The 15,871-nt window shown below is 46.8% G+C and overlaps 1 protein-coding gene across 2 annotated transcripts; it reads right to left on the bottom strand.

Annotated features, from left to right (window-relative positions):
• LOC8058134 (glutathione S-transferase) lies at positions 5,165 to 8,036 on the bottom strand. 2 transcript variants are annotated; one of them, XM_002441952.2, is made up of 10 exons: positions 7,887 to 8,036; positions 7,716 to 7,811; positions 7,110 to 7,151; positions 6,886 to 6,971; positions 6,733 to 6,804; positions 6,374 to 6,427; positions 6,202 to 6,277; positions 5,919 to 5,980; positions 5,649 to 5,708; positions 5,165 to 5,536 (listed from the first exon to the last, which is right to left on the bottom strand). In XM_002441952.2, the coding sequence occupies exons 2-10, from the start codon at positions 7,795 to 7,797 to the stop codon at positions 5,429 to 5,431; spliced, it is 642 nt and encodes a 213-aa protein (XP_002441997.1). In that variant the 5' UTR covers positions 7,798 to 7,811; positions 7,887 to 8,036; the 3' UTR covers positions 5,165 to 5,428. The 2 variants fall into 2 exon arrangements, with proteins under 2 accessions (XP_002441997.1, XP_021302393.1); XM_021446718.1 differs by having other exon boundaries at positions 7,716 to 7,814; positions 7,887 to 8,018.

The following is a 15,871-nucleotide window of genomic DNA, read 5'->3' as shown; positions in this document are numbered from 1 at the left end:
CTGAGGCCAAGCAAATAATGATTTCACTCTACTGTATGTTGCCGCAACTCCTGAATGCCCACCAATTCCACTAGCATGCAGTGCTTGCAAAATGTGTTGTTGAGCCAACTGATTGTTGCCTACCCAAATTCTTCCTTTGAATCTTATTACACCATTCACCAAGGCAAAGCCTTTATCATTTTCCTTCACCAAGGTGAGCTCAGCTAACAGATTCCTATCTTCCAGATTATCCACATATCCATCCTTCAACTTTTGAACCCAAGTTGGAACACATTCTGAGATAGCAAAAACTTCAGCCTCAGATACACACCTTGACAAAGCATCTGCAGCAGCATTGTTCACACCTTGCTTGTACTGAATGTGATAATCCAAGTCCATCAGCTTGATCAATGCTTTATGTTGAATTTTTGACGTGACCCTTTGCTCTGTCAGATGGAGCAGACTTTTATGATCAGTTCGAATAGTGAACTTTTTGTGCTGTAGGTATGGACGCCACTTGTCTATAGCCATCAGGATTGCTAAGCACTCCTTCTCATAAACTGACAATGCCTGATTTCTTGGGCACAGATGCTTGCTAAGATAAGCTATGGGGTGTCCGGACTGCATTAGAACTGCTCCTATCCCACAATCACTTGCATCAGTTTCCAACACAAAGGATTGATCAAAGTTTGGTACAGCTAACACTGGTGCCTGAACCAATCTCTGCTTCAACAACTGAAATGCTTGTTCTGCCTGAGGTGTCCACTGAAACTGACATCCCTTCTTCAGCAATTCAGTCAATGGTCTGGCTAGCAATCCATAGTGTTGTATGAACTTCCGATAATAACCAGTGAGCCCAAGGAACCCCCTCAATTGTTTTACTGTTTCTGGTTGTGGCCACCTTAATACTGCATCCACTTTAGTAGGATCAGTTGCCACTCCAGCTGCGGAGATCACATGTCCCAAATATTCCACAAAGGACTGTGCAAACAAGCATTTAGACCTTTTATTCAAGAATTGATGATTGTCCAAGATCTGGAAAACTTGCTGAAGTAGTCTCACATGTTCTTCTAAAGTTCTACTGTAAATGAGTATGTCATCCATGAAAACCAATACACCTCTCCACAGCAATGAAGCAAAGATCAAATTCATTAAACTCTGGAATGTTGCTGGTGCATTAGTGAGTCCAAATGGCATGACTAAGAACTCATACAGACCTTGATGAGTTCTGAATGCTGTCTTGTACTCATCTCCTGTGGCCATTCTTATCTGATGATATCCAGCACTGAAATCCAACTTGGTGAACCACTGAGCTCCATTAATTTCATCCAGCAATTCATCCACCACTGGCATTGGATGCTTGTGCTTCATGGTGATTGCATTCAGATGGTGATAGTCCACACAAAATCTCCATGTGCCATCCTTCTTACGCACCAACAACACTGGGGAGGCAAACTCACTTGTGCTCGGCCTGACCACCCCAGATTTCAACATTTGTTGCACTTGAGCTTCAATCTCATTCTTCTGAATTGGTGAATAATGATATGGTCTAATTCGTACTGGCTGAGCCTCTGGTACAAGCTGGATCTTGTGGTCTGCTGCTCGCTGAGGAGGCAACCCTGATGGTGTTCTGAACAAATGCTCATACTGAGTTAGCAGCTGTTGTATTGAGTCAGGTATAACCTGCTGCTGATCTGACAGAATAGCCTGGACTTCACATTCTTCTTCTGTCCTCAGTGATGGATACCCAGTACTGCACATTTGCAAGCAACACATCACACCTCCATGCTGAATTAAGTTGAGCAGTTTCCTAGATCCAATAGCTGGACATGCTTCCAACTGATCCTATATTCCCTGCAAGGTTACTCTTCTACCTTTTACTGTAATCTTCATTTTCTTTGTCTTGTAATCTACCCAGACTGGGCTAACAGCCTCCAACCAATCTTCACCCACAATCATGTCATAGCACCTGAGGGCCAACACTCTAGCGTTGGATAAGAACTGGTGCCCTTCAACCCACCATTGCAATGATGGAACTTCTTCTTCACAGTGCAACTGTCCTCCATCTGCTGCTTTGAAGGTTGCAACAGGACATTTTTGAGTCTGCAGTCCAGCAACTTGAACCAACCGATCACTGACAAATGTGCCAATGCTGCCTAAATCTACCAACACCAGCACCTGCTGTTTGCCTATTCTGGCCAGCAACTTCAGAGTCTGTCGTTTGCCCTGTGATTCCTTTCCTGGTGTTTGCAGAGCAAAAACTGAATCCTCAGCAGATATATCCTCCGACTGCATCTCCTCGTGACCATCCACTTCATTCATTTCAAGTGCATCCCACAACTCTTCCAAGACATGCAATGGAATGTGTTCAGGACAAGTATGATTGGGACTCCATTTGCCACCGCACTTGAAACACAAGCCATTCTTGCGGCGATACTGTTTGAGTGTTGACAGCTTATCTTCATGCTCGGCCCTCTGATTCTTGAGCACCATCTTGTCAACTCCCCCTTTCTCCACTGTTTCCTTTGACCCAGCCTTATAGAATCCCCTCCCAAGGTTCCTGATCTTAGCTGCATTGAGTTCTTCTTCCTGCAACATTGCCAAGGCACTGGCGGTATCCACATCTCGTGGTCTATGCAAAGCAATCGGGGCCCTGATCTCCTCCTTCAGACCAGCCAAAAATCGTGTGACAAAATACACATTATCATATGATGGATTGTAGAGCAAAACCCCATGCGCCAATTGTTCAAATTGAGCCTGATACTCAGTGACTGTCCCTGTCTGCTTCAACTGCTCCAACTTCTGCAAGTGCTTCTGATACTGATCTTTGTGAAACTTTGCGAAAACCAACTCACAGAGCTGATCCCAATCAGTAATCCGGCCATGGCACTCAATTGTCTGTAGCCAGGTAGCAGCTGGTCCTTGAAAATTGAGTGCCGCAAATCGGGTCCTCATCGCCGGATGAACACCATATACCTCAAAAAACAGGACACAATGGTCACGCCACAATCTGGGATTATCCCCATCAAATTTGGGGAAATCAAACTTGGGCACAGGTGGGGAACGAGGCGAACGCATAGAATCCAAATCGGGCGACTGAAAAACATGAGGAGTAGGATCGAAACCCATACCCGTGACCGGGTGCGGCGGCAAGGCGCATGAGGCCCCACCGCCAACAACCGGGTGATCATGACACTGGCCGTGCCCATTGGGCGATTGTGAACTCAACGCCGCTGGCGCCGTGTTCAGATCGAGCCACCCTTGGTGCTGCTGAGGAAGAGACGCCGTCAACGGATTCGGCGGCATCGGCAGCGACGATGGTGGGGGTGGACGAATCAGCGCGGTCGTCGGAGGTTGAGGAAGCGGCCCCGACGATGGTGGAAGTGGACGAATCAGCGCGGTCGTCGGAGGCAGCGGCAGCGACGACGGCGGCGGCGGTGGGGGTCGCGCCTCCAACTGCAACACCCGGGATGACGTCTCCTTGGACTGCTGAATCATAGAGCCCATCGATGTCTCTGCGATGGTGCGCCACGACTCCAAGTCATTGAGCTTGTCGAGGGTAGTCGTCATCACCTGCTGAAATCCTTCGAGCTGCTTCGCCATTTCTTGAACTCCCTCCAGTTGCTTCGCCATAGATGCCATGGTGGCCTTGAGGTCGTCGATCGATGTCGTCATCTCCGTCTGGAATTTGGTGGGTTTGCGTTTCGGAGCCAGCCCGGAACAATTGATTTGCGAGAGAAAAAAAAATTTCTCTCAAACCCATAGGCTCTGAATACCAATTGTGACGAACTGGCTTCGATTTGGTGGCTTTTGGGGGAAATCTGGGTATCTTTATTGCGAATTTGTAACAAGGTTTGTGTACAGGAGCAGATGCTAGACTCGAATGACTGGAACTAATTCTAGAGTATTTCTGTTACAAAGTTCGCTACCTGAACCAAAGGGAGGAACGGCTTATATAGTCTGTCCCGACTGCAACAGCTGTTGCCAGTCAACCATCACGAACCGCCTCAGCGAATGGGCCAACCTGTCATCCGTTACATGCTGATGTTGTTAATCCAAAGAAAAATTTCCCCTATGCTGCATTTTTTTTAGATAAAGGAGTCAAAATATTCCAGCCTTCACAATCACAAGTGATTGCTTAAGACTAAACCTTACAAGAGCGGGACATAGCCCCGAGCCCGTTAAGCAGAGAGTTCAGTTAAAGCACCTGGAACCTTACAACAAAGATGGGACACAGCCCAAAGCTCAGCTAGTGAGCAAACTAAACAGAAGCCTAATAAAAACAAAACAGTGACCAGCTGGGAGAGCAAATAAGCAACGTCCAGACTGAAACAAAAGCAACCAACGGACTCCACCTCCATATCCTTCTGATACTACACCAGGAACCACAAAAGTGTAGAGTCACTCCTTCCAGTTGTCTGCAGCCATCTTCCATTGTTCTAACACATAAGACAAAAAAAGACAAATAGTCCACATCTCCATTGATCATGGACCGACTAGAACTAAACACCCAGCTTCAGCGAAAAGCAGATCAAGACAGCCAAGCATTAAACTCCTAATCTCTTTAGGTTCTTCCACTCACTGGAACCAAAAAACTGTAGCGCCAAGCTTTCTAAACGCTTGCATCCCTCCTTCAGCATTCTTCTCTCTTCCTCTTTAGACAGCAGTGACCATTGTCTAATCCAAAAAGTTTCCCTGAAGATTACCTTTGTTACTATGCTGCATTATATATGTAGTATAATCGGGAGGGTGACCATGGTGAAACGGGTGTGGACCTCTAATTGTTGGAAGCAGCAGGTGACCTCCTCTCAACCTCGACGGCGGTGACCTCCTCGTCACCATCGATGTCGTCTCCCGCGTCCGCTCCGCCCACCGTGGCCCTGGCCGCCGCTTCCGCTTCCCCGCACAAGCCAATGCCACCTCTGTGACGACATCGTCGTCAACCAGGCGCTTCAGTTCCCCCGGCTCAAGAAGCTCACACTTCAACGGGTCCTCATTTCGGAGGATTCCCTGCATAGCATCATTGCTGCTTCTCCCGTCCTCAAGTGCTTGCTGCTTCGCAGAATCTTCGGCTGTTTGTTGGGCTCGTGGTCGACTCGTCGTCATCGATGAATCACGCTCGGCCTATTGGACCGAGGTGCATTTTAAAGCGATGGCACAAGCTCAAAGCCAGGAGCCAGTGGGGTGGATTGAAAGTCTAGGCTGAAGGGACGAATCCACCTAGTAGAGTACGATTCCGAAATATTTTGAGTGATAATACAGGATTTAGAAGTTTCTAGTACAGCACGATTCCGAAATATCTCTAGTTCCTTTTTGTAACACGCCTCCACACTAGGTAGACGAAGCAAACTTCATTTACGTCAAGCGTCCTAATTAATTTGAATCTCTACAGCCATAATTATTATGAATCACTGCAGGCATCTATCTGAACATAGCTGTAGATTTCATTTCAGTATGGAGACGCAGGCGCATCTGGCTGTTTTTCAGGAGCCGCTACTTGAAATGCTGGGATCTCCATATAGGCTTTGTAGAACCTCTCCAAAAGAGGGTAGTTTGACTGCAGCAAAGCAACCGCTTCTACACATTAGTTTTCTGATGAATTCTGAGCATTGCTCAGGAGAAATGATTTTACATCTAGATAGAGGTGATGGTCAGGTTTTATATCATACCATATCAATTTTGAAGCGCGTCACGCCTGCATGGATCTGGGGTGCAAGAAACACATCTGCCTGTCCAAGACCACAAGGCACACAGCAGCAGAATATTCAGTAACATCCAATAGGGTGCAGTGCATTAATTTAAGTATCAAGGTTCATATTAAAATTGACCATCAAGTAAATAAATTCAGGAAGCACTCTAGAGCAAATGGGCAGAACCAGTGCGACAGGAACCTTTTAGGCACTGGGAAGATGATTGCAGGACTAGTCTAAAGCACTAACCAGTTGGACTTCGTCTCCAGTAGCATATTTACTGTCACAACCTTCCAGAAGTTTTTCGATTGCTGAGCAAATCCAGGGGAAAAGTCATAGTGGGTACACACAAAATATATGCAACAAAAGGTAAAGAACACAAGAGTAGGAAGGGCACTGACAGGGTGTACTCAAGGAAATACCATTTGTTATGGTACACCATGTATCTGCCTAATTTTCAGATGCATACTCAAGGAAGAATGATATTCAATGACCAAAAAACAATTCAATTACAGAGTGCAACAAATCACACCTTTAAATCCCTTGTCGGTGTAATTCCTAACAATCTGAAGGCTCTCATCTGAACCTAACTTGCCATCAAGCAGACCCTGCCATGGGAATAGCATAAACCATACATCATTACATCAATACTGATAAAGGAAACACAATATTTCATTAACAGTCATTGGTTGTAATGAACCCACAACTACTGCATAACATTGAAGAGGCTGAATGCTTGAACACACCATATTTGCAATCTGCAGAGAAGGAAGAAACATCCATTACCCACATGGTATTGGTGATTTACAATGTTAGTCTGTTAGATGTGTACACTGAGATGATCCTGGGACCCTTTTGCTGTTGGTCCTTTGTTCCTTTATTTGTCATTTAAATAATAAAAGTGAGTATTACTTGCAAAATACAGGATCTCTCAAAAAAAAGAAGTTCCAAAATAAAGCATGGATATCTTATTAAATACTTGAATACCCTGTAGTCTTGTAATTTCAAAAACCTTAAGAAAACCTTAGTTTCATACCATAAAACATCTCAAGTATTTGGGTACCTGAAGATTAATAGCTTTCTTTTTGAGATCTTGAGGCAAAAGAGGGTGTTGAGGATATTTGTCTTCAAGATACTGAACAGAAAGCAAGAAGTTTGTCAATAATACTAAAGGGGCAATTTAAAGATCAAGAAATCACAGAAGAATATAACTCACCAGTATGATTGCAAGGGAGTCAGAAACAACAAAATCCCCATCAACCAATGCTGGAACATACTTGATTGGATTGATCTTTTCATAATCTATGATAGGGTCACAATTATGGGAACTATTATAGTTAATGCTAACAAGTTACTACTTAACATTTCTTTCCCTCCATGTATCACACCTTTCAGCCATTAAGATGATGTATGTAATACAGAAATATTTGTACTGCTAACCTAGATCCGTCCGTGTCACAGCCCTGTACTCATAATCCACACCTTCATCACAGATAAATTGGAAGAATTAGTTCACACAAAAAGTAACGATTAAATGACAAGCAATAGCACAAGAAGCTATAATCTTACGTGCTTCAACTTGCAGTAAAAATTGAGTAGTCTACCGTCAGAGCATTTAAAGAACTTTATTACTAATAAGTTGGATGCACGCATACTTCTTTTCTGTCCATCGATTAATTAGAACATTACAATATATAATCCATTTCTCACAAGCTACATAGTCAAAAGACAAGTGAAGATTTGCACAAATCCAAATTAACTTGCTTTATCTCATTTAATTAGTAACACCACCTGGTATAACAGGAGCCCCGGTCCCTGGAGCCCAGAGATTAAGACAAACCCCAAAGATACTCTCTGTCTAAAATCAGGGTGGCCTAGTAGCTACCCACCCATTTCCCCCAAAATCTGTCGAACTGATTAATAAATCAAGAAAAAGGTCACATTGTCCCCAATTCCCCATCTCCCGCTAACAAGACCCCTGTTTTGGGCAAGATTCGCCGTCATCTGTGGAGCAGGAAACCAGAGCCAGCGATTTGATCCAGTTACCTTTGAGGTTGAGGGCGATCCGGACTCGGAAGGAGCAGGAGCTGATCCACGCGCTGTACAGGATGGGCTTCGAAGCCGCCATGGCCGCAACGCCTCCTGCTGAGACACAACAGCAGTGGCAGCTGATTATTGCTGAGGGAGTGAGGCGAACAGTGGACCAAGGATGCTTGCCTTGGAGTTAGCTGCTGTTGGAAGCGCAGGCGGGGAATACGGGGTAGACGAAACTAACAAGCCGTGAAGTGAGAAAGACAAGAACGGGCGGCAGAGGCAGACTACCCATCGTCATCAAAGAAGACCGGACGGCCGGCAATGCGATACGCGAGATCAGAGCAGATATTACATTGTTTTTAATTTTTATTTGGATTTGGATTATCAGCAACGTCGGACAAGATATAAATGGATATTAGTATTGAATATTGAATACCCAGACTCTGAATGTAGACACATCTGAACTTCTTTGACGAATTCATAATCATATCCATATCCTTTACACCCCTAACTGAAAGGGGTATTTTTGATATATAACTTCATCTCATAAAATTATTTTTAAGAAAAAATTGCAGTCGTTTCAAATTTTAGGCTAGAAAAGGCATATGTATTTGTCACCTTCTAGAGGAACCTGAAAATGGTATGCACATGTTGTGACAGCGGTGAAATATCTACAGAAAACTTCTTTTTACTTATTTGTCATTAGAAAAAAGTATACTTTCTTATGTATAAGTTATATGTACTTTCATATGTGCCATCACTAAAGTTTCCCCTTTTTAGAGCCCAGAAGAAATTTTACATGAATAGAAAAACATGAGAAAGAAAAAAAAATCCTGCCCTCCCAAAGAGATCTTAGGGATGTTTGGTTTGTGAAATAGGGTACTCCATTATCATTTCGCTCTTCAATTTTTTGGTTAGTTTGGCAAATGAAATGAGTTGTTTCATCACTAGCTTTTACTCACAAGCTAATAATTAATATAATAATATAGAAACTAAGTTATTCAGCTAAATTTAAAGAATAGACTAATGATGCATTACATCATACGTAAACTGCTTTGAAGGGTCATAGGGATAAAAACGGGTCGGATACGGACGGATATCACTAATATTATATTTGTTTTCATATTTCTGGTCGGATTTGGATTTGAATACAGATAATGTCAAGCCTATCGGATAAGATACGAGTAGATGTCGACATTATAAATATACGATTTAAGTATTCGGATACGGATATGGTATCGGATGTTGAATATTCGGACTCGGATATAGACGGATCTGGACCCCTCTAAACAAATTCGGTTTCGAATACGGTCGAAAAATATCAGTACCATTTTTATCCTGACCACAGCCATGCATAATGCCCAGCGCAGCTATCTGACCCTCAATTTGGCTGTGTAATTAGTTCATGTCTCGTGATGGTGCTGTGAGGTTAATGGCACATAGGAAAGGTTCTTGGTTAGAAAAATCCTTTCAGCAACTTGATTCTGCAATCACAGGCAATTGTACATAACTTGAGAAATGCTGATCCTATTCAGAGTGCATATTGTTTAACAAGCTGAGAAGCCATATTAGTTCCTTCAATCTCGTGCGCTGGTCACTACTATTTAGTAGCTAGGTGCACTGACCATTTGACTGAATGACGGTAAGTTACATCTGCTTTTCTGAATTGTTCTTCTCTTAACATATTATTATCTGAAGTATATGAGTATATCGGGCCCTAGAATCCTGCGTGCTTTGAATGTTTTGCACGTTGCAGTATTCGGTTTCAACCTCGCAAGTTACATACTATTTCTTACACATCTTTTCAATCTTTTGCTGGAAAATGGATACAAAATACTTGTTACTCATTGTTTTAATGAATATGAAGGTAGTAGATAAAAAGGTATAATGCTTGCCATGTTTTTAAGTGCACTGGGGGCAAACATAGAAACAACACAGAGTGATAGCTTCATTTTTGAAGTTCATTTATATATGGTAATCTCTTCCCTTCCCTTCCTTGGTTAATTTCATTTTACAAAGTACACCCCTTCCTTGTTTCATTTTAGGTTGGGTATCCAACTCAGAGTACTTTTTTTTAAAAAAATAGCCATCTCTTAATTTTATGGGACTTATGAGTGAAGAAAATGAGAAGGTTACTGCAGTTCCTGCAGAACCCAGTAACCCACTTTAATATTGCCGTGATGATGTTCTCACAAGACTTGCACTATAGGTGCTGGCTGGAACATTAGCTCAGCCAAGATAAGCGCTTGTTTTGGTTCTGTTCTTAGTCATGTTTTTTCCCTTTCTGACGAGGTAAAGACTCCTGAAGTTGTTTTGTTTGAGTATAGCAGTTAGCCGATTCAGGCTTTAATCTCATACCTAACTGGAAGGATGAAAAAAAAACTTTTCCATCTACTTGCACATGCTACTAAGATACTCCATCCGTCCTTTAATATAGTGTATTCTAGAAATTTTAGGACAAATTAAGAAAGATCACAAAAGACACATGTGTCCTTACTTTATTTCCTAATAAGACGCTACATGATTAGTGGTGATTTGTTGATAAATAGAAAGTATTTAATGTAAAACTGGTTTCTGTCTTCTAAAATGTCTTATATTTGATGCGCTATATTACCGGACAGAGGGAGTACATGCTATAAGACCTAGAAAAAAACAAGCCCGCTAGACCAAAATTTTTGAAACTTGAGTTCACCGATGAGCTTTAGTTTTCTCTTTGAATTTACATTAACATTGTCTGTCAAATTGCTCTCCTTCAGGATTTTCCATCCACCGTACCATTGGTGACAAGAATCATACTCTTCCTTTTACAGGTGCATCTACAAGAGCACTTGCAACAATTATATGGGACTTGAATATAATCAAGAGTACTTTCTGAGGGTATTACATAAAACAGTATTTAGCATGGTCCCTTATGTGATTTGTAAATTGTTCATATGTAATGTATCATGTGGACTACAAAACTATTAGAAAATAAGCTTTATGCTATTATAGATTATATATATGTGAGCTTGCCAATTACTGTCAATATCACCATGTCAGCTAATTGGTTAATTTGTTCTTGCAAAAGAGAGTATTTTTTGAGGGAACGGTGGGGAACCCCCCCCCCCCTCCACCTTTCTTTCTTTTTTATTTATTCATAAAAAACAAAAAGAGAGTACAAGAGCACGAGGGGTGCTAAAGGAGCTACCAAAGCTCAAAAAGAAAAAAGCAAAAACATTAAGGGATACTCTCTAACCACAGTTGGAGCAGGGCCAGCACGGCTAGGTTTGGATTTGATACAAATCAATCCAAATTCATGCTTGAAGTGAAGTTTCCAGTTGACCAATGAACAAGCTTTGCCATCAAAGATTAGATCATTTCTAGAGCACCAAATAGACCAACAGGCAGTGATCAAAACTTCTCTAAACATTGGGCTGGCAAAATTGTTCCTTGCAGTGATAATCATGTCAAGAGGAGGAAGATTTAGGTTCCAATTGATGCCAACAAAGTTCCAACAAGCTTGACTGAAGGGGCATTCAAAGAATAAATGGAACAAGGTTTCCTCCACATCCAGGTTGCAGATGGCGCAAGAGTAGCTGGTGAGCTGCATATTCTTCCTTTTTCAAAATATTTTTGGTACTAAGTCGATCTTTAAGAAAAAGCCAGAAGAAAACTTGTGTTTTCCCAAATTCTCACCTTTCCACATCCATTCAAAAAGGGTAGAGGCTTGTTGGTTTCCTACGAGCATTTTGTAGGCCTTCTTAGGTGTAAAGGAGTTAGAGGGGTTCCGGCAGTAGCCCTTGGAATCCAAGTTATCACCATCCCAAACTGAAGAGCTGAGAAGGTTCTACAGGTCTTGGAATTCTTGGCAGCTTTGAAAGGTCCTAATATGGCTAGAGGGGGGGTGAATAGCCTATTTAAAAATTCTACAAAACTCACTAGAGCAAGTGGTTAGTAAATAACAAAGCATAGCTTTTTGCTCTAGCTCTAATGGGGTGTTTGCAAGCCACCTATTCAACAATTCTAGTTGATATGATCACTAGGCACACAAGAGCTATGTCACTACTTACACTAGAGAGCTATCTAAAGTTTCTATACAAGTAAGTAAGCTACTCTAGTTTGTAGGAATGTAAGAGAGATGGTTTGATCTTTATACCGCCGCGTAGAGGGGATGAACCAATCAATGATATGAAGTCCAATCACCGGGAGAAATCCAATGAACAAACACAATGGAGACAAACAATTTTTCTCCCGAGGTTCACGTGCTTGCCGGCACGCTACGTCCCTGTTGTGTCGACCAACACTTGGTGGTTCGGTGGCTAAGAGGTGTAGCACAAACCTCGTCTTCACTAGGACACCACAAGAACCTACCCACAAGTGAGGTAGCTCAATGACACGAGCAATCCACTAATGTTGCCTTTGGCTATCCGCCGAGGTAGGCACAAACCCCTCACAATCAACGGGAGATGGCCACGAACAATCACCAACTCGTGCCAATCCTCTTCTGCTGCTCCAAGCCATCTAGGTGGCGGCAACCACCAAGAGTAACAAGAAAACCGCAGCCAAACCGATCCCCAAGTGCCACTAGATGTGTCGGTGTTTTTCCCCCGGGGGGGTCACACCAACGAGTAAATTTGTATGCGTGCTCCCCTTTCCGGATGGTGATGCAAGAAGACACAGAGATTTATCCTGGTTCGGGCAAGAGAAAGCCCTACGTCCAGCGGGGGGAGAGAGTTTGTATTATCTTGCACCTAAGTGCTTGTACAGGGGCGAATACAAGCGAGGAATGAAATGTGGAGCTCTTCTACGTATGAAAGTGGTCTTTGTGTTGTGATCTATCTTCCCTCCTATTCCTGAGTCCCTCCTTTTATAGCTCCAAGGAGAGTCGCAGGGTACATGCATAGATGTTAGAGTAGGGATCGATAGCCGCATGGAGCGCTGACCTACTCGAGGCTTCCGTACGGCATGGCCTCGAGCCGTCCCATCTTGATAGCTCGGTGATGATTGCGCGTGCTCCTGTGTTCTGCCCTGCCAGCCGCCTTGTGCTGGTTCTGAGGTCGCATGCTTGTACGGTATGGTGGCGGATCCGGCGGAGCAGCTGTGGTGTTGTCAGTCGACACCCGGCTTGTCCCTGGGAAGGGACCTTGTTCGGTCGAGGGTCGGGCGCCGCGTAATATGCTGATATCCGGAGCGCTGACCTTGGGTGTCTCGAGGGGGTCCCGATTAGACGTTCCATCCTCGTTTCCTGCGTCCTGACACACCCTGGGTCGTTCGGTGGGAAGGCTGCAAAAAGAACGATGGGACAGAAGCTTGTTCCCTATCACGCTTTCCGTGACCCGTGTGTTAGGTGGGAAACGTCAGATGCATTTAATGCTCCCGCCCGCGTGCGCGCGTCAGGCGGCGGACAGTGTCCTGACGCTCGACGTCTCTCGGTTTGCTCGAGCTCGCTCCCGTCTTCGACGGTAATCGTCGCTCGAGCCCTGACCGATTCGCTCGACGCTATTTCCGTCTTCGAGGCTGCGACCGTCGATGGCGGCGCGTACGTAAGATTAAAGCGTCGAATTGAGGGTCCCAACCTTCGTACGGGCAATCTCATAATGCGCATCGCTGAGGGTACCCCTTACCGATACCCTCGACAGTAGCCCCCGAGCCTCCATTTGAGCGCTAGCGCTCGAATGGAGGTTTTTGATTTACGGTTGAAATTTCGTGGGGGCGCGCGAGCGACCCCGCGGGGTAGCCCCCGAGCCCTCGGAGGAGTTTTTAACTCCTTCGAGGGTTATGTTATCTAATTCGCAGAAGCGCTTTCGACACCAGTGGTGGAAGGTTCTGTCTAGCTCGTTTTTGCCCGGGGGCTTTGACGTACTCTCGATAGAGCGAGCGTCTTCCACCCCAAATTGAGTTCCTAGCGGGTAGTCCAAGTGAGAACCTGTGCCCCTTTCGAGGGGGTCAGCTGTAGCCCGGAGGCGTCCTCATAAAGCAGGGTCGACGTGGTCGGGGATACCGGTCTCATTCGATAGAGTCCAGCGGCTTGATGCCTCCCTTCGGGGGGATTCCTCTCGACTGTCTCGACCCTACCTTGAACATCGCCAGCAAGTCCTCGAGGCGGGCCTCGATCTTCGACCGCTCGCTGGGGATCCCTGACTCTGGCGCTCGAGATCGGCTGTCGAACCCTTTCGGCGGGCCAGCCATCGACCTCTCGAGACTTTTGCGGTTATGTCTCTTGGCTTACGAGGGAAGGAAACGGCCGTGGCGGTTCGCCTTTCTGCCCGTTGGGCGCGTCTTTTTAGGCGGATGACGTTACAACACCGTATCGGCGAGGAATTCGGAGAGTCCGGCCTGTGAGGAGAGAGAGAGAACTGTCAGGCGGCGCATTTATGGGGGGGTTACCTTACTTCTCGGATCTGTCCGTTGGCGGACGGCTGCCTATAAATACGTCGTCGCGGCACCGCCGTTCCTCTCTCTTCCGCCTTCTTGCTCTTGTTCCTTCGCTGCCTTTGCCTTCTTGCCATCTCACGCGCCTACGCCCCCTCGAGCTGTAGCGAACTCGCCGTCCCTTTAGCCGAGATGCCTGTAAGACTCGTTGCCGCCGACGACTGGCGCCCGTCGTCGATGACGGAGCGCCGGCTGTTGGAGCTTGAGAAGGAGGGACTGCTGCGCCGCCGCACCTCGCTGTCGTCGCCAGAGTGGATCGCGCCGCCGGCGAGCCACAGGGCGCCTCAGCCGCCCGAGGGCTACGTGGTGTCATTCGCCAAGTTTCACCGCCATGGTCTGGGCGCGCCTCCAAGCCGCTTCATGCGGGCCCTCTGCTTCCATTATGGGGTGGAGCTGCAGCACTTCTCTCCGAACGCCATCACCGTGGCGGCGGTCTTCGCCGCCGTGTGTGAGGGCTTCCTAGGGATGATGCCGCACTGGGAGCTGTGGCTCCACCTCTACAGGGGCGAGCTGTTCCACGCCTCCACCGGAACCACGGGCGTGAGGAAACCCGTGCGAGCGGGTTGCCTCAACCTGGTGCAGAAGACGGGGAAGACGGACCGGCCGCGGGAGTACATCCCGGTAGGGTTGTCGACCAACCATGCCGGTTGGGATTCTCAATGGTTCTACCTGCGCAACAACGACAACCTCCTACCTCCCTACTCGGGCCGTCTGATCTTGGAGCGCCCAGCGGACTGGACGTACGGCGTCGTCCAAGCTCATCAGCCTCGGCTCGACCCTCTCCTCGACGCCCTGAAGAAGCTTCGCCAGGAAGGTTTGACCGCCGCCCTCGTCCTCTCGGCGGTCCATCATCGGAGAGTTCTTCCTCTGATGTCACGACCGCTGAGGATGGACGAGATGGGCCCTGGCGTCTCGTCTCGGGACCTCGAGGCATGTCGGATGTCCAGCGAGCCTCCGACGGATGATGAAGTCGCGGCCCGAGTCAGGGCCGCAATCGCCGGTGATTTCAAGCCGGAACACGTCAACGGCTTCCCCATGCGACCCGACGCGGGCTCGATCGATCTGGTACGCTTTCTTCTTGCGCGCATCCTCGATTCTAGGTTTTGCCCCCTCCCCTCTCTTTTTTCTAAGTCTACCTTAGTTTTGGCAGGGCCGGATTGACGTCCGGTCCTCGAGGCCTCCAGTAAAGGAGGACGAGGTCGATCGCGACAAACGACGCCAATCCGCCGAGAAGTCGAAGTCTGCCAAGGACTCCGCGAAAAAGGGGGAGAAGAAGAAGAATCTCGAGCGCCAAGCATTGGAGGCGCGTCGAGCCAAATCCAGGCAGAGGGGGGAGCCTGAGGAAGAATCCCCCAATGATGACGACGATGACGACGAGAGTAGCGACGACTCCGAGGGGATGGCGTCGCGTCTCGATCGGCTCCTCGAGGGCCCCCCTCGAGATGACGTCGATACCCCCCAGACGGAGGTGCCGGATGAGGGTCCGAGCGGGTCTCGTCGTCCCCGGCCCGACGCTCCTTCCGCGCTCAAGGCGGGCCGGGACGCACCGCGCCCTCCCCTGGCGCCCAAGGAGAGTGGTCCGGCAAGACCCCAGGCGTCGAGGCCGCTGACCCGCGGTCGCGCTGCGGCTTCTGAGAAAGGAGACGCCGGCCGTAGGAGCGCAAGTCCCGGCGCCCGCCAAGCGGGACCCGATGTGCCTAGGCCAGTCTCTGCCCTCGAGGGGCCTAGCGCCCCGACGCGGGGTGGCTCGAGGCCCG

Source organism: Sorghum bicolor, chromosome 8 (genome assembly GCF_000003195.3).
Source record: "Sorghum bicolor cultivar BTx623 chromosome 8, Sorghum_bicolor_NCBIv3, whole genome shotgun sequence".
Classification (NCBI taxonomy): Eukaryota; Viridiplantae; Streptophyta; class Magnoliopsida; order Poales; family Poaceae; genus Sorghum; species Sorghum bicolor.
This window is presented reverse-complemented; position numbering and strand designations above follow the sequence as displayed.

What these genes read in the sequence shown, in the direction of transcription:
- LOC8058134 (XM_002441952.2), bottom strand. Translation starts at nt 7,797, where the DNA reads ATGGCGGCTTCGAAGCCCATCCTGTACAGCGCGTGGATCAGCTCCTGC. An exon ending in TGTGACACGGACGGATCTAG is followed by an intron (nt 6,972 to 7,109) that starts GTTAGCAGTACA and finishes ACCCTATCATAG; the next exon opens with ATTATGAAAAGATCAATCCA. An exon ending in CTGGAGACGAAGTCCAACTG is followed by an intron (nt 5,709 to 5,918) that starts GTTAGTGCTTTA and finishes GGTCTTGGACAG; the next exon opens with GCAGATGTGTTTCTTGCACC.